This window comes from Pleurodeles waltl, chromosome 8 (assembly GCF_031143425.1).
Source record: "Pleurodeles waltl isolate 20211129_DDA chromosome 8, aPleWal1.hap1.20221129, whole genome shotgun sequence".
Taxonomy (NCBI): domain Eukaryota; kingdom Metazoa; phylum Chordata; class Amphibia; order Caudata; family Salamandridae; genus Pleurodeles; species Pleurodeles waltl.
This window is the reverse complement of record NC_090447.1, coordinates 13222727-13248136: the sequence shown is the minus strand read 5'-3', so window position 1 is coordinate 13248136 and position 25410 is coordinate 13222727. Positions and strand designations below refer to the sequence as shown.

Below are 25410 nucleotides of genomic sequence, written 5' to 3'. Positions count from 1 at the left end.
GGGAAGGGAAGGGGGGGCACCTCAGCCAGATGAGTCCACGACGCCAGATCCACGAGGGGCCTCCATGGCCACTGTTCAATCCTGGGGAGTGCAAAGCCACAGTCTCACAAGTCTCTACAGTGGGTGGTTGCCCACTGTACCATCCTGGGGAGTGCAAAGCCACAGTCTCACAAGTCTCTACAGTGGGTGGATTGCCCACTGTACCATCCTGGGGAGTGCAAAGCCACAGTCTCTCAAGTCTCTACAGTGGGTGGATTGCCCACTGTACCATCCTGGGGAGTGCAAAGCCACAGTCTCACAAGTCTCTACAGTGGGTGGATTGCCCACTGTGCCATCCTGGGGAGTGCAAAGCCACAGTCTATCAAGTGGATTACAGACTCCACTGGTTCTGGAGGAGGTATGGTGCCCAGAGTGCTTCGTGCTGCCCTGCCCGACACAGATCCGGGCCTGCCCCTTCTGCTAATGGGCCAGCGGTGCTTGAGACGGCGGTGCCCAGCGGAGCGGTGCTTGACTTGAAGGACCCAGCGGAGCGGTGCTTGAGATGAAGGGCCCATCGGAGCGGTGCTTAAGATGAAGGGTCCAGCGGAGCGGTGTATGAGATGAAGGGCCCAGCGGAGCAGTGCTTGAGATGAAGGGCCCAGCGGAGCAGTGCTTGAGATGAAGGGCCCAGCGGAGCGGTGCAGAGACGGCGGTGCCCAGCGGAGCGGTGCTTGAGATGAAGGGCCCAGCGGATCGGTGCTTGAGATGAAGGGCCCAGCGGAGCGGTGCAGAGACGGCGGTGCCCAGCGGAGCGGTGCTTGAGATGAAGGGCCCAGCGGAGCGGTGCTTGACATGAAGGGCCCAGCGGAGCGGTGCTTGAGAGGAAGGGCCCAGCGGAGCGGTGCTTGAGATGAAGGGCCCAGCGGAGCGGTGCTTGACAGGAGGGCCCAGTGGAGCGGTGCTTGAGAGGAAGGGCCCAGCGGAGCGGTGCTTGAGATGAAGGGCCCAGCGGAGCGGTGCTTGAGATGAAGGGCCCAGCGCAGCGGTGCTTGAGATGAAGGGCCCAGCGGAGCGGTGCTTGAGATGAAGGGCCCAGCGGAGCGGTGCTTGAGATGAAGGGCCCAGCAGAGCGGTGCTTGAGATGAGGGGCCCAGCGGAGCGGTGCTTGAGATGAAGGGCCCAGCGGAGCAGGGCAGAGACGGCGGTGCCCAGCGGAGCGGAGCTTGAGATGAAGGGACCAGCGTAGCGGTGCTTGAGATGAAGGGCCCAGCGGAGCAGTGCTTGAGATGAAGGGCCCAGCGGAGCGGTGCAGAGACGGCGGTGCCCAGCGGAGCGGTACTTGAGATGAAGGGCCCAGCGGAGCAGTGCTTGAGATGAAGGGCCCAGCGGAGCGGTGCAGAGACGGCGGTGCCCAGCGGAGCGGTGCTTGAGATGAAGGGCCCAGCGGAGCTGTGCTTGAGATGAAGGGCCCAGCGCAGCGGTGCTTGAGATGAAGGGCCCAGCAGGAGCGGAGCTTGAGATGAAGGGACCAGCGAAGCGGTGCTTGAGATGAAGGGCCCAGCGAAGCGGTGCTTGAGATGAAGGGACCAGCGGAGCCCTGTTCAGCGGTGCTTGAGACGGCGGGGCCCTGTTCAGCGGTGCTTGAGACGGCGGTGCCCTGTTCAGCGGTGCTTGAGACGGCGGTGCCCTGTTCAGCGGTGCTTGAGACGGCGGTGCCCTGTTCAGCGGTGCTTGAGACGGCGGGGCCCTGTTCAGTGGTGCTTGACTTGAAGGGCCCTGTTCAGCGGTGCTTGACTTGAAGGGCCCTGTTCAGCGGTGCTTGAGACGGCGGAGCCCTGTTCAGCGGTGCTTGAGACGGCGGGGCCCTGTTCAGCGGTGCTTGACATGTGTCTCCAGGGCACCAGATCCGCCCATGATATGGATTTTACTCGCCACCCGACATGTGGCTGCAGGGCCCTTCTTGCCCAACAGTCTACTCGTTTGTGGGGCCCTCCTGTGCTGGCGTCCCGGGCCCGTGTGTGTCCTCCTTCACCCCTGGAATGGGGCCCTCCTGGGCAGCTTGCCTGCTGCCGGACTTGTCGGGGGTGGTGCCCTTGCCACCCTTCCCTGCTCCTCTGTGGCCCTTTCCTCCCTTTGGTGGTGTGCCAGGTGGCACGCCACTTCCTGACGGTGCCAGGGTAGTGGCTATGGAGCCTGCTGTCTCTGCCTTATCGCGCCGGGCCTTGGCTTTTTTGGATTTTTTTCCAGGGGGTGGGCTGGCTGTCCCTTTACTGCTAGCCGAAGTAGCTGCCCTTGAAGGTGGTGGACTCCAAAATCCTTGGACTATTGTCCTGGTAGGTCCAGGGTGTGTGGTGGCTGAGGTGCTGATTGCACTCTTCTGAGATGGAGGGGGTGGGTCAGGTGATGGAAAGAGGTTAATTCTGGACAGGAAAAGCTTTTTAGGAGCAGTGGGAAGGGTAGGTGCAGTGGGTGTGGGAGTGGAGGAAGAGGATGTGGTTGTAGGTGAGTCAAGTCTGGTGTCTTTGGGTGCAGGTGCTTGTGCTGGAGGCTGTCGTGAGGTGGATGGCTGTTGGGTGGGTGGCTGCCTGCGTTTGTGTGGTGTGGAAGAGGGGGTGACAGACACACTGGGAGAGGACACAGGGGATGTGTAAATGGTAGTGGGGGTGGTGACTGCACGTGTGCGGACTGTTCTGGTGGGTGTGCTGGTGATGGACGTAGTGGCTGGTGATGTTGTGCATGCAAGTGTGAGTGGAGACATCACAGGGAGGGAGGAGGGAGACGAGGAGGAGGGGGACACAGAGGAGGCAGTGGCTATTGGCATGTCTGCATGTGGCTGTTGCTTGTGTGAATGCTTGTGTGATCTGTGGTGCTTATGTCTGGATGAGCTTCCCTTGGGTGTTGAGGTGTGAGCAGGCTGGTCTGTAGGTGTGTCTGGGATAGGCAGAGGTACAGGGGAGTGGGACTGGGTTGAGGAAGTTGGAGGAGGGAGGCAGGAGACAGGGACAATGGCTGCCGTCAGTGCTGAGGCCAGAGCTTTGAACGATCGCTGATGGGCAGCCTGACCCGAATGAATGCCCTCCAGGTATGCGTTACTCCGGTGCACCTCCCTTTCTACACCCTGGATGGCATTCAAAAGGGTAGACTGCCCAACAATGAGCGTCCTGAGGAGGTCAATATCCTCCTCACTGAGGGCATCAAGAGAGAGAAAATGACAGGTAGGGACAAATTTAATCCTAAGTTATACGAACAGCCCTTTCTTGATGCTGTATTTACCCTGGGCAGGGTAGGGTTATAGGGTTCCCCCTGTTTTCTCGCCTCCTCACTGAGGGTAGCAGGGGTAACTGGGGCAGGGCCTGAGGTGCCTGGGGCGAAGGAGATGCCCGCCTTCCTGTCTGAGCGGGCACGGGGCAAACGATGAGGGGCTGCTGGGAGGGCAGAGCTGGTGCGCTGGGTGGCGGCTGTACCTGTTGTTGCGGTGGGCACGGATGTTGCCGCTACCACAAGGGAGCGCCCTTCCGAGGACGTGTCTGTGTCGCTGGTGTCACCACGTGTCCCCGCTGTGGAGCTCCCCTCGCCCTCCGTCTCACTGGTGAACTCCGAGTCGGTTGCATGGCCCTCCAGGGCCATGTGAGATGCAGCTCCCTCGTGCTCCGATGCCACTTCTCCTCCGCCTGATGATGCTAATGCACACATGAACAGGTAGACCAACAAAAAAGGGGGGGGGAGAAATAAAGACATGTTGAGTGCATGCATTGGTGACACAGTTGGCCGAGAGGACAGACACAGAAGCCCCCTGCACTACGCCGCGCACTTGGGGTACACTACTCAATCCGTGGGACATGGCCTACAAGCCTATGGCCGACAAATCCACACATAGGTGACACAGGGCCATGATTAGCTGTACAAGGCAACCTACAGAGGTGGGGGGCGGGGGCACAGGGACATGCCTAACGGAGGTGCCTAGCCTACGGAAATCGCCCTGGCCTAGGGATACCCACAGCCCTCCTCCCCCACCCAGACACCTCCAATGTGCTCAAAATCACCAGAATGTGCTTGTACTCACCCCCTTGTGTCTGCTGTGATGTCCTCACGCGCCCATCCAAATCGGGGTAGGCCACCGCCAGGATCCGGGACATCAAGGGGGTCAATTGACGAGTGCCACCCCTCCTACGTTGGGAGGCCATCCCCAGCAGAGCCTCCGCGGTCTTCCTGCTCCCGCGGCGGATGTCCTCCCACCTCTTGCGGCAGTGGGTGCCCCGTCTGTTGTGGACCCCCAGGGTCCGGACGTCCTTGGCGATGGCACGCCAAATGTCGATCTTCTGATGGGCGCTGACCTATGTGACATGTACAGGGGGAGAAAAGAAAATATCATCATTATCTGCATGCTCGATGTGAGTGGCCCCCCATCCCCACCCTTGCCATGTGGCACATGCTCTCATCTGTCGTTTGATGCATGCCTCAATCGCTCCCCTCCCCAACATCTTTCATCCACCCCACTCAACACAGGCATTGCCCACAAAGCATGCTCCCAGTGTACTTACCTGTTGGTCTGGAGGACCGTAGAGTAGCGCATACTGGGGGAGGACAACATACACGAGTTTCTCCAATTCTTCAGAAGTGAAGGCAGGGGCCCTTTCCCCAGTCGCAGCAGCCATTGTCTCTTCCAGACTGAGGTCACAGCAGCACTTGCAGTATAGGTCCTCTCCTGTGGATGATCAGGTATTGAGTGATTAGGCAGATAGAAAATGACGGTCACGCCCGCGGCGGTGCGTACCGTGGCGGTGCGTACCGCGACCGCCGGCGCACTTCGTCATTGGCTCCTGAAACCCATAGGGTTCAATGTTAACCAATGCGGCTTTGTGCCGCGGTCTTCGACCGCCTACCGCCACGGTGTGCCACACCAGCGCATCTACCTCACATCCCATTGTCGCACTTCACAGGTCAGGCAGCCGCCATTTCAAGGGCCCACATGGCTTATTTTCTACTGCTTCACACATACCTAGGCCTTGCATCAACACTCATACAAGCCATTCAATGCATTGAGAATGGTGTACTGTGTAAGCTGTGGGAACGTACCTGTGGGTTGATTGACTCTGTGCTCGCTGTTGTCCTTCCTAGGCACCGTCCGCTGGGACTTGCGAGGAGATGGAGGAATGTTCCCGTGTACAGACCGCTGGTGGACCTGTCGACAATGGAAGAAAGACATGTCATACTGACATACAGGCTTGACCGAGCCACTATACGGGAATTGTGTGCCCAGCTGGAGCCAGACCTGATGTCACCCATCAGCCAACCCACAGGGATCCCCCCTCTAGTGCAGGTTCTGTCAGTACTCCATTTTTTGGCAAGTGGGTCATTTCAAACAACAGTGGCCATTTCTTCTGGGATGTCTCAGCCTATGTTTTCAAAGGTGTTGTCCAGAGTGTTGTCTGCCCTGATGAAATACATGCGGAGCCACATCGTTTTCCCTGAGGTGGGGGATTTGCCTACAGTGAAGGATGATTTCTATGCCCTTGGACATATTCCCATCATCATTGGTGCCATTGATGGGACCCATGTGGCTTTGGTCCCCCCCAGCAGGAGTGAACAGGTGCACAGGAACAGAAAAAGTTATCATTCCATGAATGTCCAGGTGGTCTGTTTGGCTGACCAGTACATCTCCCATGTAAATGCCAAGTTCCCTGGGTCAGTGCATGACGCGTACATCATGCCAAATTGCAGCATCCCTTACGTGATGGAACTACTTCAGAGACACCGTGTGTGGCTAATTGGTGACTCTGGTTACCCCAACCTGCCGTGGCTACTGACCCCAGTGAGGAATCCCACGACAAGGGCAGAGGAACGGTAAAATGAGGCCCATGGGCGTACTAGGAGGGTGATCGAGCGGACCTTCGGCCTCCTGATAGCCAGGTTTAGGTGCCTGCATATGACAGGTGGATCCCTAATGTACTCACCAAAGAAGGTGTGTCATATCATCGTGGCCTGCTGTATGCTTCACAACCTGGCTTTGCAACGCCAGGTGCCTTTCCTGCAGGAGGATGGTCCAGATGGTGGTGTTGTGGCAGCTGTGGAGCCTGCGGAGAGTGAAGAGGAGGAAGACGAAGAGGACGACACAGACAACAGGAACACAGTAATACTGCAGTATTTTCAATAACACACAGGTAAGAATCAACACCGGCATATTACATTTACTTGAAGACTACTGCCTCTCTACTGTCTGACCTTTTTCCCCAGTGTATGGTAACTGAGTTTGACTTTCCCTTCCAATTTCAGAGATATGGGCCCCACTGCGTGACCTCTGCTTTGTTTCCCCATGGACTACAGCTGTGTGACAGTGGTATGTTGTCATCACAATGTAACTGGACATTTTGGAACGGTTATGTCTAATACATTTGTTTAAAAATACAGGCAGACTCCAGATGAATTTTGTGCAATAAGTGTGTTTATTAAAGTGCTCAATTTTGGGAAATGGTAGAAAATCGGTGATGGGTGATGGTGGATGAATGTCCATGGCAGAGTCCAGATTCTCAGTCTCACAGGTGCATTGTCCATATGCCTGTGGAAGGTGGAGCAGGGGCAGTTTAAGGTTGGACAGGGTGACAATGTGGGACAGTGGGATGACATCAGGGGGTATCCTTTCCTGGCGGGGGTCTTGGCATCCTACTCTGTCTTCTTACGAGATCTCAGGCCCCGCTTGCGGGGTGGTTCTCCTTCTGCAGGGGGTGGGGTTCGGGTGGCCCGTTGTTCTTGTGTCGGGGCCTCCTGTCCACTAGCGCCGGCGGAGGTGGTAGCCTGTTCTTGGTCCATGCTAGTGACAGGGGCCCTTTGTGGTGCCACATGGTCCCGCAATGTGGTGACAATCTGGTTGAGTGCCACAACGATGGTGCCCATTGCGGAACTAATTTTTCTGAGTTCTTCCCTGAACCCCATGTACTGTTCCTCCTGCAGAACCTGGATCTCCTGGAACCTGGCCAGGACCGTCGCCATCGTCTCCTGGGAGTGGTGGTATGCTCCCATTATGGAGGAGAGGGCCTCGTGGAGAGTGGGTTCCCTGGGCCTGTCCCCCCCCTGTCGCACATCAGCCCTCCCAGTTCCCCTGTTTCCCTGGGCCTCTGTCCCCTGGACCATGTGCCCACTACCACTGCCCCCAGGTCCCTGTTGTTGTTGGGGTGGTGGGTTAACCTGGGTGCCCTGTAGTGGTGGACACACCGCTGATTGACCTGTCCTGGAGACAGAGGCATGGGCCCGCTGGGTGGGTGCTGTGCTGGTGTTCCCAGAGGGGGGTAGGTCTGCTGTGGCCTGTGGCTGTCTGAGGGGAACCGACTGTCCCGAGGTCCCCGATGGGCCGGGCTGGTCATCTGGGTCCAGGGAGACAGAGCTGCTGTCATCACTGGGGGCCTCTTCTGGGGGTGGAATGGACATTTCTGGATCCTCCTGGGCGGTGTGGTGGCGTTCGGGTCCTGCAGGGGTATAAGAGTATAGTTATTGCTTCTGGGTGTGCCAGAGCGTGCAATGGGTGGGTGCCCTTGTACCCCAGTGCTGGCATTCCCTTGTGGGAGCAGTTGTGACGGTGGTTTGTGGGGGGGATAGGTATGTGCAGTGGGCATGCTTAGGTGATGGGTGTCCATGGTTTGTGGTGGCATGCAGGGCTTGGTGTTGGGTTGGGTGGGTTGTGCTGGTGAGACATTAGCAAGGAGGATGTGTGATGGGGTGGGGGGAGGGTGGGGGTATGAGTTGGCATGCTGGTGGGTGGGGGGGATGAAGTAGTTGAGATTAGACTTACCAGAGTCCATTCCTCCGCCTACTCCTGCGAGGCCCTCAGGATGCAGGATGGCCAAGACCTGTTCCTCCCATGCTGTAAATTCTGGGGGTTGAGGTGGGGGTCCGCCGCCAGTCTTCTGCACCGCGATGTTGTGTCGGGATACCATGGAACGCACCTTCCCCCGTAGGTCGTTCCACCGCTTCCTGATGTCGGCCCGATTTCTGGGATGCTGTCCCACAGCGTTGACCCTGTCCACTAGTCTTTGCCATAGCTCCATCTTCCTGGCAATGGTGGTGTGCTGCACCTGTGTCCCGAAGAGCTGGGGCTCTACCCGAAGTATTTCCTCCACCATGACCCTGAGTTCTGCGTCTGAAAATCTGGGGTGTCTTTGGGGTGCCATGGGGTGGTGTGGATGAGGTGTGGGGTGGTGTTTGTGGTATGAGTGTGGTGAGTGTGGTGGTGTGTGGTGTTTTGTGCGTGGATGTTGTGTAGATGATGGTGTAGTGTGCCTCTGTGTGATTGTGTTCTCTAATCTGTGCTGTCTCTCTCTGTCCTTCGTCTCTGATTTGTGGTCGTAGGGGTTTGTGGGTGATGTGGGGGGGTGTTTTATAGTTAATTGGGCGTGTGGGAGTGTTGTTTGTATGTGTATCAGGTGTGTGTATTTCAAATTGTCCAATGTGGCTGTGTTTTGGAGCTGTGTGTGTATTTTGACCGCAGGGGTGTGTACCGCCAATGGAATACCGCGGTTGAAAGACCGACGCGTGGATTCGTGGGTCGGAATGGCATGGGGGTATTTCTGTTGGCGTGACAGTGGAGGTTTGGTCATCGCCAGTTTTTCGCTGCCCGTTGGTGTGGCGGACTTCTGTGGATGTCGGTTTTTTGGCGGTTTGCCTGTTGCGGGTCAGAATGACCGTGGCGGTTTACCGCGACCGCTGCAGTGTTATGGCGGTCTTCTGACCGGCGGTAAGCGCCTTTTACCGCCGAGGTCAGAATGACCCCCTTTGTCTCCCCCATGTGATCAGGTTGTCCTTTCCTTGTGTGCTTCTTTTCCCACATTGCTTTCTCACCCCTTTGCTTTCTCCCTGTTCCATGTTTCTCTTTCTCACCTGTGTTATGTACTTCTCTTGCCTCTCATCCATGTATCTTGAGTCTCAGACTTCCACGATGTTCCTCTCACCTGTGCTCACTGTGTTTCTTCTACCCCTGCTCTTTTTGTTGCTTTCCCACCCACATTTAAAAAAATGCTTTTTTAAATACAAAACCAACTTGAATCCACAATCAAAAAGAAAAAAAGCACCTGTGCATGTTGTTGGCACATGCATGAGTGGTGGAAACGCCTAAAATGACACGGCTGCAGATGCCACATCATAACTTCTTTGTTTTGTTTTTCTCTTTAACCATTCTGCACAGCATCACTTTAAACATTGATAGATTCAATAGGTCTCAGAGGCATGACCTTATGGTTTTGCCAGTGCTTGTCTTCTTTTCCATCCTCCTCCCCTTCCCTTCTCTCTCTCTCTATCTCTAACTCTCTGTTTTGTATGTGTTAAATTATATCAATCCCTAAATAATCCTCTGAAACTCAAGCATTACTGATGTGATTGTAAATGCATTTATTACATCTTAGGGGCCTGATCTGGAAAGGGTGGTGATGGAATACCCACTGATTTCAAAAGGAAGTGCTACATCTAGAGGAGTATCCACACATGGGATTTTCCCCACCATAAGGATGTGGAGGAAATTCCCTCAGATCAAGATTTATCATTCCCTGAAGAAAAGATTTTCTGTTATCTCATAATTGTAAATAAGGCGACAAAAATGTATCATGTTTTGTAAACGTTTGATTGGAGATTTCATGATCTGTGCAATCTGTGAAAAACATAAGGGTTTACCACTTTTTTCACCTGCCAGGGTTGAAGGTTATTGATGTCAGCACATGTTCCTTTAATGAAAGGTCCTTGTCCTTGTTTGCATGTCATGAGAGCATTCAAAGAGTGAGCCAACGCGTACACTGCAAGGTAGCTGTGGTATGTGTAACTCAGATCGTACAGTTCAAAGAATCGGGAGTCCTTCTTTTCCAGAGTTTGGTTGACTGAGCAGAATATTGACCGAGAGCCATTCTCCATGGTAGTCGTTATGTTGGTCTCCTTAGATTCCGGCCACTTGCAGCTAAACACTTTCTCCCAGAACTGTTTGATAAAAATATCATTGGGAACTCTTAAAGGATGACGATGAATAAGAAACTCTTCGAAGTTTTCCATCTTCCTGTTGTGGGGGGAAAGGCCTAAGGATCCATTGAATATTTTCCAGCCCTGCTCGTTGTAGAGTCCACGAGTTAATTTAAATGTTGCAGAGAAGACAAACACTTTATCTGTTACATTCTGTGCAGCAAAGGTCTCTATAATACCCTTGAGATGGACATCTGGACAGTGGACAATGATCACTTTCACACCATGCTTCTGTGCTACTTGAACCACATGAACAAGCTTCTCTCTAGTGTAGCTGTTGTGAACCTTTTCCATAAAGGCTACGCAGCCCCCATTCGCCTCTATAATCCTTTTAGTGTCAAGCCCTCCTTGTAATCCAACTTCATCATCGGAAATTATCATCCCCGTCCAGGTCCTTCCAAAGTGACCTATGATCCTTGCCAGGGCAACATTCTGGAAGGAGCTGCTTGGCACCGTGCGGAGAAAAGATGGGAACTGGAGCTTGTCACTTAGCGCGGAGAGTACTGATCCATAGCTGATCTGCAGTGAAATAGATCAAGGATGGCTTAATTTTCCATTATTTCTGGCATACATATGGTCATACATATTGTCAACTAAGTATCCTCAGTGTTAACTTCCTACAGCGTAATAATTGACAGGTGAACAACAGAACATTCTACACCAATTAAAGTGATATTATACCAAGGACCATCAAAAAGGAAAAAGTAAAACAGAACCATACATTCTAACCTGTATATTAGCTTGAGATAGATATTGGCCAATTCGGAGTACCATTAGGAGGGGTACCTTTGGCTACCTTTATCACCTTAAATGAATGCCCTTCCTAATTTCTTACAACCATATACTGTAGATGGAAGGTAGGAAGCCCAATCTACAAAATATTAGATAAAGCGTATTTGTTTGCCAAAATAAGCAATTCTTTGTTTGCTACACATGCTTCCACTTACTTAGACAAGCCAGAGTAAGATATTGGTACAATTGAGCCATATGTTTTCACAATAACAATTGTAATCACATGCATTCTGGATGACATAGGCACTCATTACAACCTTGGCGGGCGGCAGAGGCCGCCCGCTAAGGTTGGACCGCCGAGCGGCCGCTAATGAAGCCGCACTCCTCCGGGGTCTATTTTGAGATCCCCGCGGGGCCGGCGGACAGAAACCTGGTTTCTGCCCGCCGGCCCAGCGGGGATCTCGGTTGCAACACGGGAGCCAGCTCCAAATGGAGCCGGCGGTGTTGTGGCTGTGCAACGGGTGCAGTTGCACCCGTCGCGCTTTTCACTGTCTGCTATGCAGACAGTGAAAAGCTGCATGAGGTCGTGGCAGGGGGCCCCTGCACTGCCCATGCCAGTGGCATGGGCAGTGTAGGGGAACCCAGGGGCCCCGCAACTCCCCTTTCTGCCAGCCTTTTCATGGCGGTTAAACCGCCATAAAAGGGCTGGCGGGAGGGGGACTCGTAATCCCCTGGGCAGCGCTGCAAGCAGCGCTGCCCTGGGGGATTTAAATGGCCGGGACTAAAGTGGCGGGAAACCGCCGATCCCGGCAGTGCAACACCGCGGTCGTAATTCACCAGGAAGCACCGCCAGCATGTTGGCGGTGCTTCCATCAAAACAGCCCTGGCGGTAAAAGACCGCCAGTGTTGTAATGACCCCCATAGTGTTTTTATTCAGAATGACAGACTGCCCATTACCCACCTGCACAATTCATTCCTGGCCTTCTGATATTTTCTGTAATTTTGGGTCTGATTTAGACCTTGACTGAAGTTCTGCCGTCCCTCTGTGACAGCGGTTTCAAGTACTCCATCAAGCTGACAGATTTCGACCACTGTATTTAGATGTAGTGTGGATGAGTCACCGACCACCTCGACGGAGTGTTTTCCGTCGCATAAGAGCTGCCCAGCCAACGGTGTGGAGAAGTCCTATGCTAGCTAACATTAGTCTTTCGCCATCAGGCTGTCGGGTTACCACCAACCATATTTAGGTTTCACAGTCATCCTGTCATTGGTCTAGTGGTGGTGTCCTGAAAGAGGTGGTCCGTCACAGGAGGTGTTTAACATTGTGCTATGCCTTTGGCTATGGAATGGATGCTAAGGCATATGTCTGAGGTCCTGTGGCTATATGTGTCCATCTGCATGCCACACTACACAACACACTATATTCACGCTATGTTCCTTTGCCATTCAACCACAACATAACATTTTACTGCAGGAAACACATAATGTAATACATCCAAAAAGGACACTACACCCACATACCATGCAACCTCACCAACCCCCACAATAACTCAATCATCTGAACCAACCCTCACACAAAAGCACAGGTACACACATCACAACACCAACCAGAACCAAGCAACCACACTCACCTGAATATTACACACCAGTAAAACATTACACAACCAAACATACACAGCAAACACCATACCCACATGCACCTGCCAACTTTTTAGAAATGGGGTCTTTAGTTGGCAGTCAGTGTATACTCTGTCCAAGCAGGGACCCCCACTCTAGTCAGGGTAAAGGAGTCACACACTGAGGATAACCCCTGCTCACCCCCTTGGTAGCTTGGCACAAGTAGTCAGGCTTACCTCAGAGGCAAGGTGTAAAGTATTTGTACATGCACACACATTAACACAGTGAAAACACCACAAACTCCATGCCAGTTTAGAAATAATAGCCAATATTTATCTAAATCAAGCCAGACCAAAACAACAAGAATACAACATTCACAACAAAAGATATAACTTTTTAAAGTTAAAAGAATGTTAATCCATGATAGACAATGGTTACATTGTTTTAGTACAAAGCACCTGGAAAGCATAAAAAATAAAGCTGCAGGGGAGTGGGTGCGCCAGAAAAGGAAGCGATGCATTGATTCCTTACTCACAAGTGAGGCCGTGCGTCGCTTCTTTCCCCACCAGGATGGCGATGTGTCAATTCTTTCCCCGCAGGAGAACGATAAGTCAATATCCAGACACGCAGTCTCGGGTCCGTGCGTTAATGTTGAAGATTTGATGCCCAGGGCCGATGCATTGAAAATCCAGACACACAGCAATGATGGATCAGTGCTGAAGCTGGCGATGTGTTGATTTTGCAGTCACGAGACCGGTGCTGCACCGATTTTTTAGCTGGGGTACAGATGCTGAGTCAACTTTTCTGCTGCAATGGATGGGTTTTCACTGAGGTTACCAGCTTCCATTTCCAATGGCCGAGGGACTGGATTTGGCACCACTTGGCAAGTCAGGACTCTCAGCAGAAGAGCCCAAGCACTGGCAAATGAAGCCTTTGATGTCTCTGAGAAGTCACAACAGGAGGCAAGCTCAGTTCAAGCCCCTGGAGACCTTTGGAAAGTAGGATGTATAAGCAAAGTCCAGTCCTTTTAATGCCAGGGCAGAAGCAGCAGGCCAGCACAGCAACATGCAGAGTGGCACGTCCTCCTCGAGCACCCAGCTCTTCTCCCTGGTAGAATGTCTTCAATCCAGGAGTGTTCTGAAGCTGTGGGGTCAGCAGTCCAATAACTCATTTCTGCCTTTGAAGTAGGCAAACTTCAAAGGAAAGTCTTTGTAGTGTACATGACCCTGCCTTTTCCTGTCCTGGCCCCAGACACACTCTAGGGGTTTGGAGACTGCTTTGTGTAAGGACAGGCACAGCTCTATTCAGGCACAAGTGTCAGCTCCTCACTCCACTCTAGCCCAGAAAGGCTTATCAGGATATGCAGGACACGCCTCAGCCCCCTTTGTGACTTCACAAGCAGACCAACTGTGTATTCCACAACCAGACAGAGGCACAAAATGGTTAAACAAGAAAATCCCCACTTTCTAAAAGTGGCATTTTCAAATTTACCACCTAAAAAACAACTTCACAAAAATATGTATTTTAAAACTGTGAGTTCAGGGACACCAAACTCTCTGCCTCCATCTGCTCCCAATGGGATACTGCACTTAAAAGCTATTTCAAGGCAATCCCCAAGTAAGTCTATGGGAGAGATAGGTCATGCAATGGTGAAAAACAAGCTGAGCTGTATTTCACTATCAGGACATGTAAAACACACTAGTACATGTCCTAACTTTTACATACAATGTGCCCTGCCCATGGAGCTGCCTTGTACCTACCTTTGGCGTGATTTTCATGTAGTAAAAGGGAAGGTTTGGGTCTGGCAAGTGGGTGCACTTGCCAGGTCGAACTGAAAGTTTGAAACTCCACACACAGTCACTGCAGTGGCAGGTCTGAGACATGTTTACAAGGCTACTCATGTGGGCGGCACAATCTGTACTGAAGGCCCACTAGTAACATTTGATTTACAGGCCCTGGGCACCTCTGGTGCACTTTACTAGGGGCTTAGTAGTAAATCAAATATGCCAATCATGGGGGAAACCAAATACTAATCAAAGAATACATGCACTTTAGCACTGATCAGCAGTGGCGAAGTACCCAGAGTAGTAAAACCAGCAAAAACAGATCACAAAAAATAGGAGGGAGAGTCAAAAAGTTTGGGGATAACCCTGCAAAAAGGCCCATTTCTAACACAAACATACAGACATAATCATATCACCCACTCCATCTCCCTCTATCTCAACAAGTCAATCCACTCCCACCCCTCCTCCCCTTATTTCTTTCTCCCAATTATTAATTTTCCTTGCCTTGACCCCGAACACACCTACTCCCACGCCTCACAAGTAAAAGCCTTGAGGAGCCTGATATGTGCCCAATAGATGTCCCTTCCTGAGGAGGCTACCCCTGGACTATATGCAGGAGACAAGTTAAAACCAACGAAGCCAGGAGAAATAATATCTTCCAACCATTGTTCACTGTCACGTAGGTGTTACATTGCCAACATAACTTACATGAGAGAAGTATTACATGAATGATTACTTGACGTTTACTTTCACAAAGTTTATCCACGTTAATTATCGCTATACAATTTCTTGTGTTGATGGAATGGAATGGGTGTAAGAGTGGGATACATGTTCTGACTCACAATCACAACATTTCACTAACACGTCACATTGCAAAGTTCAGACATTGACATTGCTTACAATTGTGATGGATTTTGGTTGGTTCAAGTATTCATTTTTGTAATGAATACTTACACAAAAAAATAGAAAAAAATGTGTGTTTCATTTAATTCCTGACACAACTAGTGCAAACACCTATGCAATACACAAGTATTGTACACATTTTTTTTTAGGACGTCCTGAGCTAATGTTAAGTGACAATTCCACATTAAAAAGTAATATGGACTGCTAACCTTCAAGTCTGGTGACGACGGGGTTGTTTTCCTTCGTGGTGAATTGGGAGCTGCAATGGCAGGACTTGTCCGGTCAGGTTCCATTGGAAAACGGAAGTGGTAAAGGGAAAAATAGTAGGTTTTATCTAATTTTATTTCCAATCTTCCAACTCAGGTGTGAAGGTTTTCCGGCCAAAGTTGCCTTGGCAGGAAGCCACATCGCGATTGGCTCAGTGGAAATACTGACTTTGGTTCTACCACCAGCTGCTTTTTCCTATGACACAGTCAATGCAGGTGTAAAGTTCTGGCAGAGTCGGCAGGACTCGGGCGTTCTACAGTATAGTATTCCTCCAGTATCTAAACAAAGCGGACAGATCATCAAGATGGTGGATGGATTATCTGACTGAAAACGGATGGCGGAACAAATTCCACCAAGATCTAAATCAGGCCCTTTATTTTGTCTGTTTTGTCATTGCACTGCATCTTCTTATATGTAAATAACACCAATAAGCAAATTATTCTGCCTTTTTATTCTAAAATTTTTATTCACTTGATGATTCAGTCAATATATATAGTAATGTTAACTTTACAAAATATTTCCCTCCTAAAACATAGTCAGGTTTCCAAAAGTATGCTTGCATAGAAAGCATATGCATAGAACTGTACCTAACCTGAGTTTAACCATATCATATTAAATTATATTATCTTTTCAGTACATCAGTGCCTGCATTTCACTTTTTAAAATATAGGGTCATATTTATGAAAAGTGGCGCATCATGTCATGATGAACCACTTTTCTTGTGCCCCATTGCAGCCCCCCTAAAGGCACCATGTCTGCGCCGTATTTATGATACAGTGCACCATTGCGCACGTTAGGGAACTAGCGTCAAACATTTTGTCACAAGTTTTTTGCCTTACAGGATTAGCACCAAAAATGTTGACACTGAGGGGCATATGTATACTCTGTTTGCGCCGGATTTGCATTGTTTTTTTTTACGCAAATCCGATGCAAAGCTCAAAAATCATGGAGTTTGCGTCATTTTATAGCGTGGACACCTACCTTGCGTTAATGAGATGCAGGGTAGGCGTTTTCACGCATAAAATGACTCTAAGGCAATTGCGCCTTATTTAAACTCCCGTGCAAAAATGGCGCACGGGAGGGGGCGGACCTTAAAAAATGACACGCATCCGCATTTGTGTAATTTTTTAACGCCTGGTCAGGGCAGGCGTTAAGGGTTCTGTGGGCTCGGAAGGAACCCAGAGATGCCCTCCCCTGCCCCCAGGGACACCCCCTGCCACCCTCGCCCACCCCTGTAGGACACCCATGGATGGGGGGACCCATCCCAGGTAAGTACAGGTAAGTAGAGGTAATTTTTTTATATCATTTTAAGTGGCATAGGGGGGCTTAACTTGGGCCCCCCTACATGCCACTGTGCCCAATGGCCATGCCCAGGGGACAGAAGTCCACTGGGCATGGCCATTGGGCAGTGGGGCATGACTCCTGTCTTTGCTAAGACAGACTAGAGAGCCAAACTTTCCCTGTCACTCAATAGAGTGGCATTACACAGAATGCCTTTTACTTCAAGAGGAGAGGAAAATCTTCTTCCTCACCAAATCACACTTCTTCACCCTAACTCGATCACCTACTTGTAGATATACTGCTTTAACACCACTGATTTAATCATATATTTTCTTTTACACCATTTGTACCATTATGATTCTCTTCCTAACCTCCTATCTTTGCTCTAGACAACCATCCTAAATTATCCTTTGTCAATGTGTCCTGCTTCTCATTAACACAAATGGACACTTTCTAGTACGTTCAAAAGGTGCTATTCGGTATGCCCAAACCATTCCTTTCACTTCATTCTCTCAGCTGAGTTTATTTTGTTCTGCTAACTAAATAACTCATTTTAACACCCTCTTAAAGTGTCGAACACTGCCATTTCCTGTAGGATGATATATAGATGTATTTTTGTGATATACTGTTGAAACATTTCTGGCATGAATTGCCTCCATTATCGCTCACAATTGATTTATACAATCATACCCTTTGAAACATATAGGTGGTCATTCCAACCCTGGCGGTCGGTGTTAAAGCGGTGGCAAAACCGCCAACAGGCTGGGGAAAAAAAAATGGAATTCTGACCCTAGCGGAAACCGCCAACAGAGACCGCCACATTAACACACCGACCGCCACAGCGGTACAAACAAACAGCGCGGCGGTCCCCGCCAACAGACAGGCGGGAGTCAATGTACCACCCACAGTATCACAACCTACCAATCCGCCACCTTTTCCGGGGCGGTAGCCCCGCCGATAAAAACACGGTGGAAACAGCTATTTCGAAGGTAAAACGCTCACCTCCATACACCCCACGAGGAATCCGGACAGCATGGAACCCGAACTCCACATACTCCTAGCGATAGTCTTCCTGCTCCTCTAACAGGAGCACGAACGCCGGCGCAGAAGACAACGGTGAGTACTGCACCTACGACACAGGGGAGGGGGGAGGGAAAAAATTACGGGGACACACATACGCGACACATCTACCCCCACTCTCACCCACTATAACACACACATCAATGCATAGCAATACATCACAGTTACACCCCCCAAACCCTCCGGAAGAATGAAAAGACAAAAGGAAATGATTCTAAACTATGAAATATATTGCAAAACTGGCAAAAAATGTTATATACACATCCAAAACTCTTATATACAGAAATGTACAAGTCCGAGCATTGTAGCAGGCATTGTCCGTGGACCACTGGGCCCAAATCACATGGGCAAGGCCCACACAGGATACCTGACTCCAACGGAGAGAACACTGCAGGGGCATCAGATAGCAAAACTACAGGCACCTCAGGGGGAAGGGAAGGGGGGCACCTCAGCCAGATGAGTGCACAACGCCAGATCCACGAGGGGCCTCCATGGCCACTGTTCAATCCTGGGGAGTGCAAAGCCACAGTCTCACAAGTCCAGACAGTGGGTGGGCTGCCCACTGCTCAATCCTGGGGAGTGCAAAGCCACAGTCTCACAAGTCCAGACAGTGGGTGGGCTGCCCACTGCTCAATCCTGGGGAGTGCAAAGCCACAGTCTCACAAGTGGATAACAGTCTTCACTGGTTCTGGAGGGGGCCTGGTGCCCAGAGTGCCTCGTGCAGCCCTGCCCGACACAGTTGCAGGCCAGCCCCTGCCGCTCATGGGCCAGCGGTGCCTGCGATGGAGTGGCCAGTGCAGCGGTGCTTGAGACGGCGGTGCCCAGTGTAGCGGTGCTTGAGACGGCGGTGCCCAGTGTAGCGGTGCTTGAGATGAAGGGCCCAGTGCAGCGTGCTTGAGATGAAGGTCCCAGTTCAGCGGTGCTTGAGATGAAGGGCCCAGTTCAGCGGTGCTTGAGATGAAGGGCCCAGTGCAGCGGTGCTTGAGACGGCGGTGCCCAGTGCAGCGGTGCTTGGGACGGCAGTGCCCAGTGTAGCGATGCTTGAGACGGCGGTGCCCAGTGTAGCGGTGCTTGAGATGAAGGGCCCAGTGCAGCGGTGCTTGAGACGCCGGTGCCCAGTGCAGCGGTGCTTGAGACGACGGTGCCCAGTGTAGCGGTGCTTGAGGCGGCGGTGCCCAGTGTAGTGATGCTTGAGATGAAGGGCCCAGTGCAGCAGTGCTTGAGACGGCGGTGCCCAGTGCAGAGGTGCTTGAGACGGCGGTGCCCAGTGCAGCAGTGCTTGAGACGGCGGTGCCCAGTGTAGCGGTGCTTGAGACGGCGGTGCCCAGTGTAGCGGTGCTTGAGATGAAGGGCCCAGTGCAGCGGTGCTTGAGATGAAGGTCCCAGTTCAGCGGTGCTTGAGATGAAGGGCCCAGTTCAGCGGTGCTTGAGATGAAGGACCCAGTGCAGCGGTGCAAAAGACGGCGGTGCCCAGTGCAGCGGTGCTTGGGACGGCGGTGCCCAGTGTAGCGGTGCTTGAGACGGCGGTGCCCAGTGTAGCGGTGCTTGAGATGAAGGGCCCAGTGCAGCGGTGCTTGAGACGCCGGTGCCCAGTGCAGCGGTGCTTGAGACGGCGGTGCAAAGTGTAGCAGTGCTTGAGATGGCGGTGCCCAGTGTAGCGATGCTTGAGATGAAGGGCCCAGTGCAGCAGTGCTTGAGACGGCGGTGCCCAGTGCAGAGGTGCTTGAGACGGCGGTGCCCAGTGTAGCGGTGCTTGAGATGAAGGGCCCAGTGCAGCGGTGCTTGAGGCGGCGGTGCCCAGTGCAGCGGTGCTTGAGACGGCGGTGCCCAGTGCAGCGGTGCTTGAGACGGCGGTGCCCAGTGCAGCGGTGCTTGAGACGGCGGTGCCCAGTGTAGCGGTGCTTGAGACGGCGGTGCCCAGTGTAGCGGTGCTTGAGATGAAAGGCCCAGTGCAGCGGTGCTTGAGACAGCGGTGCCCAGTGCAGCGGTGCTTGAGACGGCGGTGCCCAGTGCAGCGGTGCTTGAGACGGCGGTGCCCAGTGTAGCGGTGCTTGAGACGGCGGTGCCCAGTGTATCGGTGCTTGAGATGAAGGGCCCAGTGCAGCAGTGCTTGAGACGGCGGTGCCCAGTGCAGCGGTGCTTGAGACGGCGGTGCCCAGTGCAGCGGTGCTTGAGACGGCGGTGCCCAGTGTAGCAGTGCTTGAGACGGCGGTGCCCAGTTTAGCGGTGCTTGAGACGGCGGTGCCCAGTGTAGCGGTGCTTGAGATGAAGGGCCCAGTGCAGCGGTGCTTGAGACGGCGGTGCCCAGTGCAGCGGTGCTTGAGACGGTGGTGCCCAGTGCAGCGGTGCTTGAGACGGCAGTGCCCAGTGTAGCGGTGCTTGAGACGGCGGTGCCCAGTGCAGAGGTGCTTGAGACGGCGGTGCCCAGTGCAGCAGTGCTTGAGACGGCGGTGCCCAGTGTAGCGGTGCTTGAGACGGCGGTGCCCAGTGTAGCGGTGCTTGAGATGAAGTGCCCAGTGCAGCGGTGCTTGAGATGAAGGTCCCAGTTCAGCGGTGCTTGAGATGAAGGGCCCAGTTCAGCGGTGCTTGAGATGAAGGACCCAGTGCAGCGGTGCTTGAGACGGCGGTGCCCAGTGCAGCGGTGCTTGGGACGGCGGTGCCCAGTGTAGCGGTGCTTGAGACGGCGGTGCCCAGTGTAGCGGTGCTTGAGATGAAGGGCCCAGTGCAGCGGTGCTTGAGACGCCGGTGCCCAGTGCAGCGGTGCTTGAGACGGCGGTGCCCAGTGTAGCGGTGCTTGAGACGGCGGTGCCCAGTGTAGCGATGCTTGAGATGAAGGGCCCAGTGCAGCAGTGCTTGAGACGGCGGTGCCCAGTGCAGAGGTGCTTGAGACGGCGGTGCCCAGTGTAGCGGTGCTTGAGATGAAGGGCCCAGTGCAGCAGTGCTTGAGGCGGCGGTGCCCAGTGCAGCGGTGCTTGAGACGGCGGTGCCCAGTGCAGCGGTGCTTGAGACGGCGGTGCCCAGTGCAGCGGTGCTTGAGACGCCGGTGCCCAGTGTAGCGGTGCTTGAGACGGCGGTGCCCAGTGTAGCTGTGCTTGAGATGAAAGGCCCAGTGCAGCGGTGCTTGAGACAGCGGTGCCCAGTGCAGCGGTGCTTGAGACGGCGGTGCCCAGTGCAGCGGTGCTTGAGATGAAGGGCCCAGTGCAGCAGTGCTTGAGACGGCGGTGCCCAGTGCAGCGGTGCTTGAGACGGCGGTGCCCAGTGCAGCGGTGCTTGAGACGGCGGTGCCCAGTGTAGCGGTGCTTGAGACGGCGGTGCCCAGTGTAGCGGTGCTTGAGACGGCGGTGCCCAGTGTAGCGGTGCTTGAGATGAAGGGCCCAGTGCAGCGGTGCTTGAGACGGCGGTGCCCAGTGCAGCGGTGCTTGAGACGGCGGTGCCCAGTGCAGCGGTGCTTGAGACGGCAGTGCCCAGTGTAGCGGTGCTTGAGACAGCGGTGCCCAGTGTAGCGGTGCTTGAGATGAAGGGCCCAGTGCAGTGGTGCTTGAGACGGCGGTGCCAAGTGCAGCGGTGCTTGAGATGAAGGGCCCAGTGCAGCGGTGCTTGAGACGGCGGTGCCCAGTGCAGAGGTGCTTGAGACGGCGGTGCCCAGTGCAGCGGTGCTTGAGACGGCGGTGCCCAGTGTAGCGGTGCTTGAGACGGCGGTGCCCAGTGTAGCGGTGCTTGTGATGAAGGGTCCAGTTCAGCTATGGTTGAGATGAAGGGCCCAGTGCAGCGGTGCTTGAGACGGCGGTGCTCAGTGCAGCGGTGCTTGAGACGGCGGTGCCCAGTGCAGCGGTGCTTGAGACGGCGGTGCCCCGTGTAGCGGTGCTTGAGACGGCGGTGCCCAGTGTAGCGTTGCTTGAGATGAAGGGCCCAGTGCAGCGGTGCTTGAGATGAAGGGCCCAGTTCAGTGGTGCTTGAGATGAAGGGCCCAGTGCAGCGGTGCTTGAGATGAAGGGCCCAGTTCAGCGGTGCTTGAGATGAAGGGACCAGTTCAGCGGTTACAGCCATGGCGGGGAGGTCATTTGCCACCTGTCCTGTGGCTGGCGGGGCCCTCCTGGGCAGCTGTGCCGGGGCTGTTGGTGGCCTCCTGCCCACCTGGGATGGGGCTGGGGGGCCCTCCTGGCCAGCTGGGCTGATAGCGGTGTTGTCGGGCATGCTGCCCTTCCCAGCCTTCCCTGATCGCCTGTGGCCCTTCCCCACCTTGGGCGGTGTGCCAGCTGTCTCTACACTCCCTGGAGGAGCCCTGGTAGGGGTTTTAGTCCCTGGTGTTTTCACCCTCTCGCGCCGGCCACTGCCTATCTTGGGATGTTTCTCCGGGGGTGGGCTGCCCATGCCTTGGCTTCGCACCAAACTGGCTGCCCTGGAGGGTGGGGCACTCCACTGTCCATGGCAGACTGTGATGACAGGGGCCGGTTTTGTCGTGGCTGAAGTGCTGACTGTAGTCCTATGACATGGACGGGGTGGGGGAGCTGATGGAAAGAGGTTGAGTTTAGACAGGAAAAGCTTTTTTGAAGCAGTGGGATGGGTAGGTGTAGTGGGTATGGGAGTGGAGGAAGAGGTTGTGGTTGTAGGAGTTGTAAGTCTGGTGGCTTTGGGTGCAGGTGCTTGGGCTGGAGGCTGTCGTGAGGTGGATGTCTGTTGGGTGGGTGGCTGCCTGCGTTTGTGTATCTTGGAAGAGGGGGTCACATCACACTGGGAGAGGACACAGGGAACGTGTAAATGGCAGTGGGGGTGGTGACTGCACGTGTGCGGGGGGTCTGGTGTGTGTGCTGCTGAGGGACGTAGTGGCCGAAGATGTTGTGCATGCAGGTGTGAGTGGAGACGTGACAGGGAGGGAGGAGGGAGACGAGGAGGAGGGGGACACAGTGGAGGCAGTGGGTGTTGGTATGTCTGTATGTTGCTTGTTTGAGTGCCTGTGTGATGTGTGGTGCTCATGTCTGGCTGAGCTTCCCTTGGGTGTTGAGGTTTGTGCAGGCTGGTCTGATGGTGTGTCTGGGATAGGCAGAGGTACAGGTGAAAGGGTATGGGTGGAGGAAGTTGGAGGGGGGAGGCTAGAGACAGGGACAATGGCTGCCATCAGTGCCGAGGCCAGAGTCTGGAATGATCCCTGAAGGGCCGCCTGACCAGAATGAATGCCCTCCACGTATGCATTACTCTGGTGCACCTCCCTTTCTACACCCTGGATGACATTCAAAATGGTAGACTGCCCAACAGTGAGCGTCCTCAGGAGGTCAATGACCTCCTCAAGGAGGGCAGCAGGGGTGACTGGGGTGGGGCCTGAGGTGCCTGGGGCGAAGGAGATGCCCACCTTCCTGGGTGAGCGGGCACAGGCCAAACGCTGAGGGGCTGCTGGGAGGGGCGGTGCTGGTGCGATGGGTGGCGGCTGTACCTGTTGTTGCGGGGGGCACAGATGTTGGCGCCACCACAAGGGAGCTCCCTTCAGAGGACGAGTCGGTGTCACTGATGTCTGCCTGAGTCCCCGCTGTGGAGCTCGCCTCGCCCTCCGTCCCACTGGTGAATTCGGAGTCCGTTGCGTGGCCCTCCATGGCTATGTGGGATGCAGCTCCCTCGTGCTCCGATGCCACTTCTCCTCCGCCTGATTATGCTAATGCACACATGAACAGGAAGACCACAAAAAAGGGGGGGGGAGAATAAAGACATGTTGAGTGCATGCATTGGCGACACCGTTTGCGGACAGGACAGACACTGAAGCCACCTGCACTACGCCGCGCACTTGGGGTCGACTACTCAATCCGTGGGACATGGCCTACAAGCCTATGGACGACATCTGCACACATAGATGACACAGGGCCATGAATAGCTGTACTTGGCACCCTACAGAGGTGGGGGGCGGGGGCACAGGGCCATGCCTTACGGAGGGGCCTAGCCTACAGAAATCGCCCTGGCCTAGGGATACCCACAGCCCTCCTCCCCCACCCAGACACCTCCACTGCGCGCAAAGTCAGCAGAATGAGAGTGTACTCACCCCCTTGTGTCTGCTGTGATGTCCTCACGCGCCCATGCAAATCGGGGTAGGCCACCGCCAGGATCCGGGACATCAGGGGGGTCAAAGTTCGACTGGTACCCCTCCCACGTTGGGAGGCCATCCCCAGCTGAGCCTCCGCCGTCTTCTTGCTCCAGCGGCGGATGTCCTCCCATCTCTTCCGGCAGTGGGTTCCCCGTCTGTGGTGGACCCCCAGGGTCCGGACGTCCTTGGCGATGGCACGCCAAATATCGATCTTCTGGTGGGCGCTGACCTATATGAAATGTACAGGGGGAGAAGAATAGTCATCACCTTCTGCACCCTCAATGTGAGTGGCCCCCCATACCTACCCTTGCCATGTGGCACATGCTCTCACCATTGTTTGATGCGTGCCTCAATCGCTCCCCTCCCCCATCTTTAATCCACCCCACTCAACACAGGCATAGCCCATAAAGCATGCTCCCAGTGTTATACCTGTTTGTCTGGAGGACCGTAGAGTAGCGCGTACTGGGGGAGGACCCCATCCACAAGTTTCTCCAACTCCTCCGCAGTGAAGGCAGGGGCCCTTTCCCCAGTCGCATGAGCCATTGTCTCTTCCAGACCGAGGTCACAGCAGCACTTGCAGTGTAGGTCCTCTCCTGTCGAAGATCAGGTATCGAGTGATTAAGCAGATAGAAAATGGCGGTCACGCCCGCGGCGGTGTGTACCGCGACCGCCGGCGCACATCGTCATTGGCTCCTGAGACCCATAGGGTTCAATGTTAACCAATGCTGCTTTGCGCCGCGGTCTTCGACCGCCTACCGCCACGGTGTGCAACGCCAGCGCATTTACCTCACATCCCATTGTCACACTTTACAGGTCAGGCAGCCGCCATTTCAGGGGCCCACATGGCTTACTTTTTACTGTGTCACACATACCTAGGCCTTGCATCAACACTCATACAAGCCATTCAATGGATTGAGAATCGTGTTCTGTGCAAGCTGTGGTTACTTACCTGTGGGTTGATTGACTCTGTGCTCGCTGTTATCCTTCATAGGCACCGTCCGCTGGGACATGCGAGGAGATGGAGACATCCTCCGGTGTACAGACCGCTGGTGGACCTGTCGACAATGGAGGAGAGACATGTCATACTGACATACAGGCTTGACCGTGCCACTATTCAGGAACTGTGTGCCCAGCTGGAGCCAGACCTGATGTCACCAATCCGCCAACCCACAGGGATCCCCCCTCAAGTGCAGGTGCTGTCAGTGCTCCATTTCCTAGCAAGTGGGTCATTTCAAACAACAGTGGCCATATCATCAGGGATGTCCCAGCCTATGTTTTCCAAGGTGTTGTCCAGAGTGTTGTCTGCCCTGCTGAAACACATGCAGAACTACATCGTTTTCCCTGAGGTGGGGGATTTGCCTACAGTGAAGGTTGATTTCTATGCCCTTGGACATATCCCCAACATCATAGGTGCCATTGATGGGACCCATGTGGCTTTGGTCCCCCCCCCACAGGAGTGAACAGGTGTACAGAAACAGGAAGAGTTATCATTCGATGAATGTGCAGATGGTGTGTTTGGCAGACCAGTACATCTCCCATGTTAATGCCAAGTTCCCTGGCTCAGTGCATGACGCGTACATCATGCGGAATAGCAGCATCCCTTACGTGATGGGTCAACTCCAGAGGCACTGTGTGTGGCTAATTGGTGACTCTGGTTACCCCAACCTGTCATGGCTACTGACCCCAGTGAGGAATCCCAGGACAAGGGCA

General features: G+C 53.8%; 1 protein-coding gene across 1 annotated transcript in view; it reads right to left on the bottom strand.

The window, feature by feature from the left end:
- Positions 1-25410, bottom strand: part of LOC138249017 (extracellular calcium-sensing receptor-like) — a 216947-nt gene that overhangs the window by 129904 nt on the left and 61633 nt on the right. The window contains exon 5 of the mRNA XM_069203075.1: positions 9634-10488. Within this exon, the coding sequence (XP_069059176.1) occupies positions 9634-10488 (855 nt within the window). The remainder of the gene's footprint in view (positions 1-9633; positions 10489-25410) is intronic.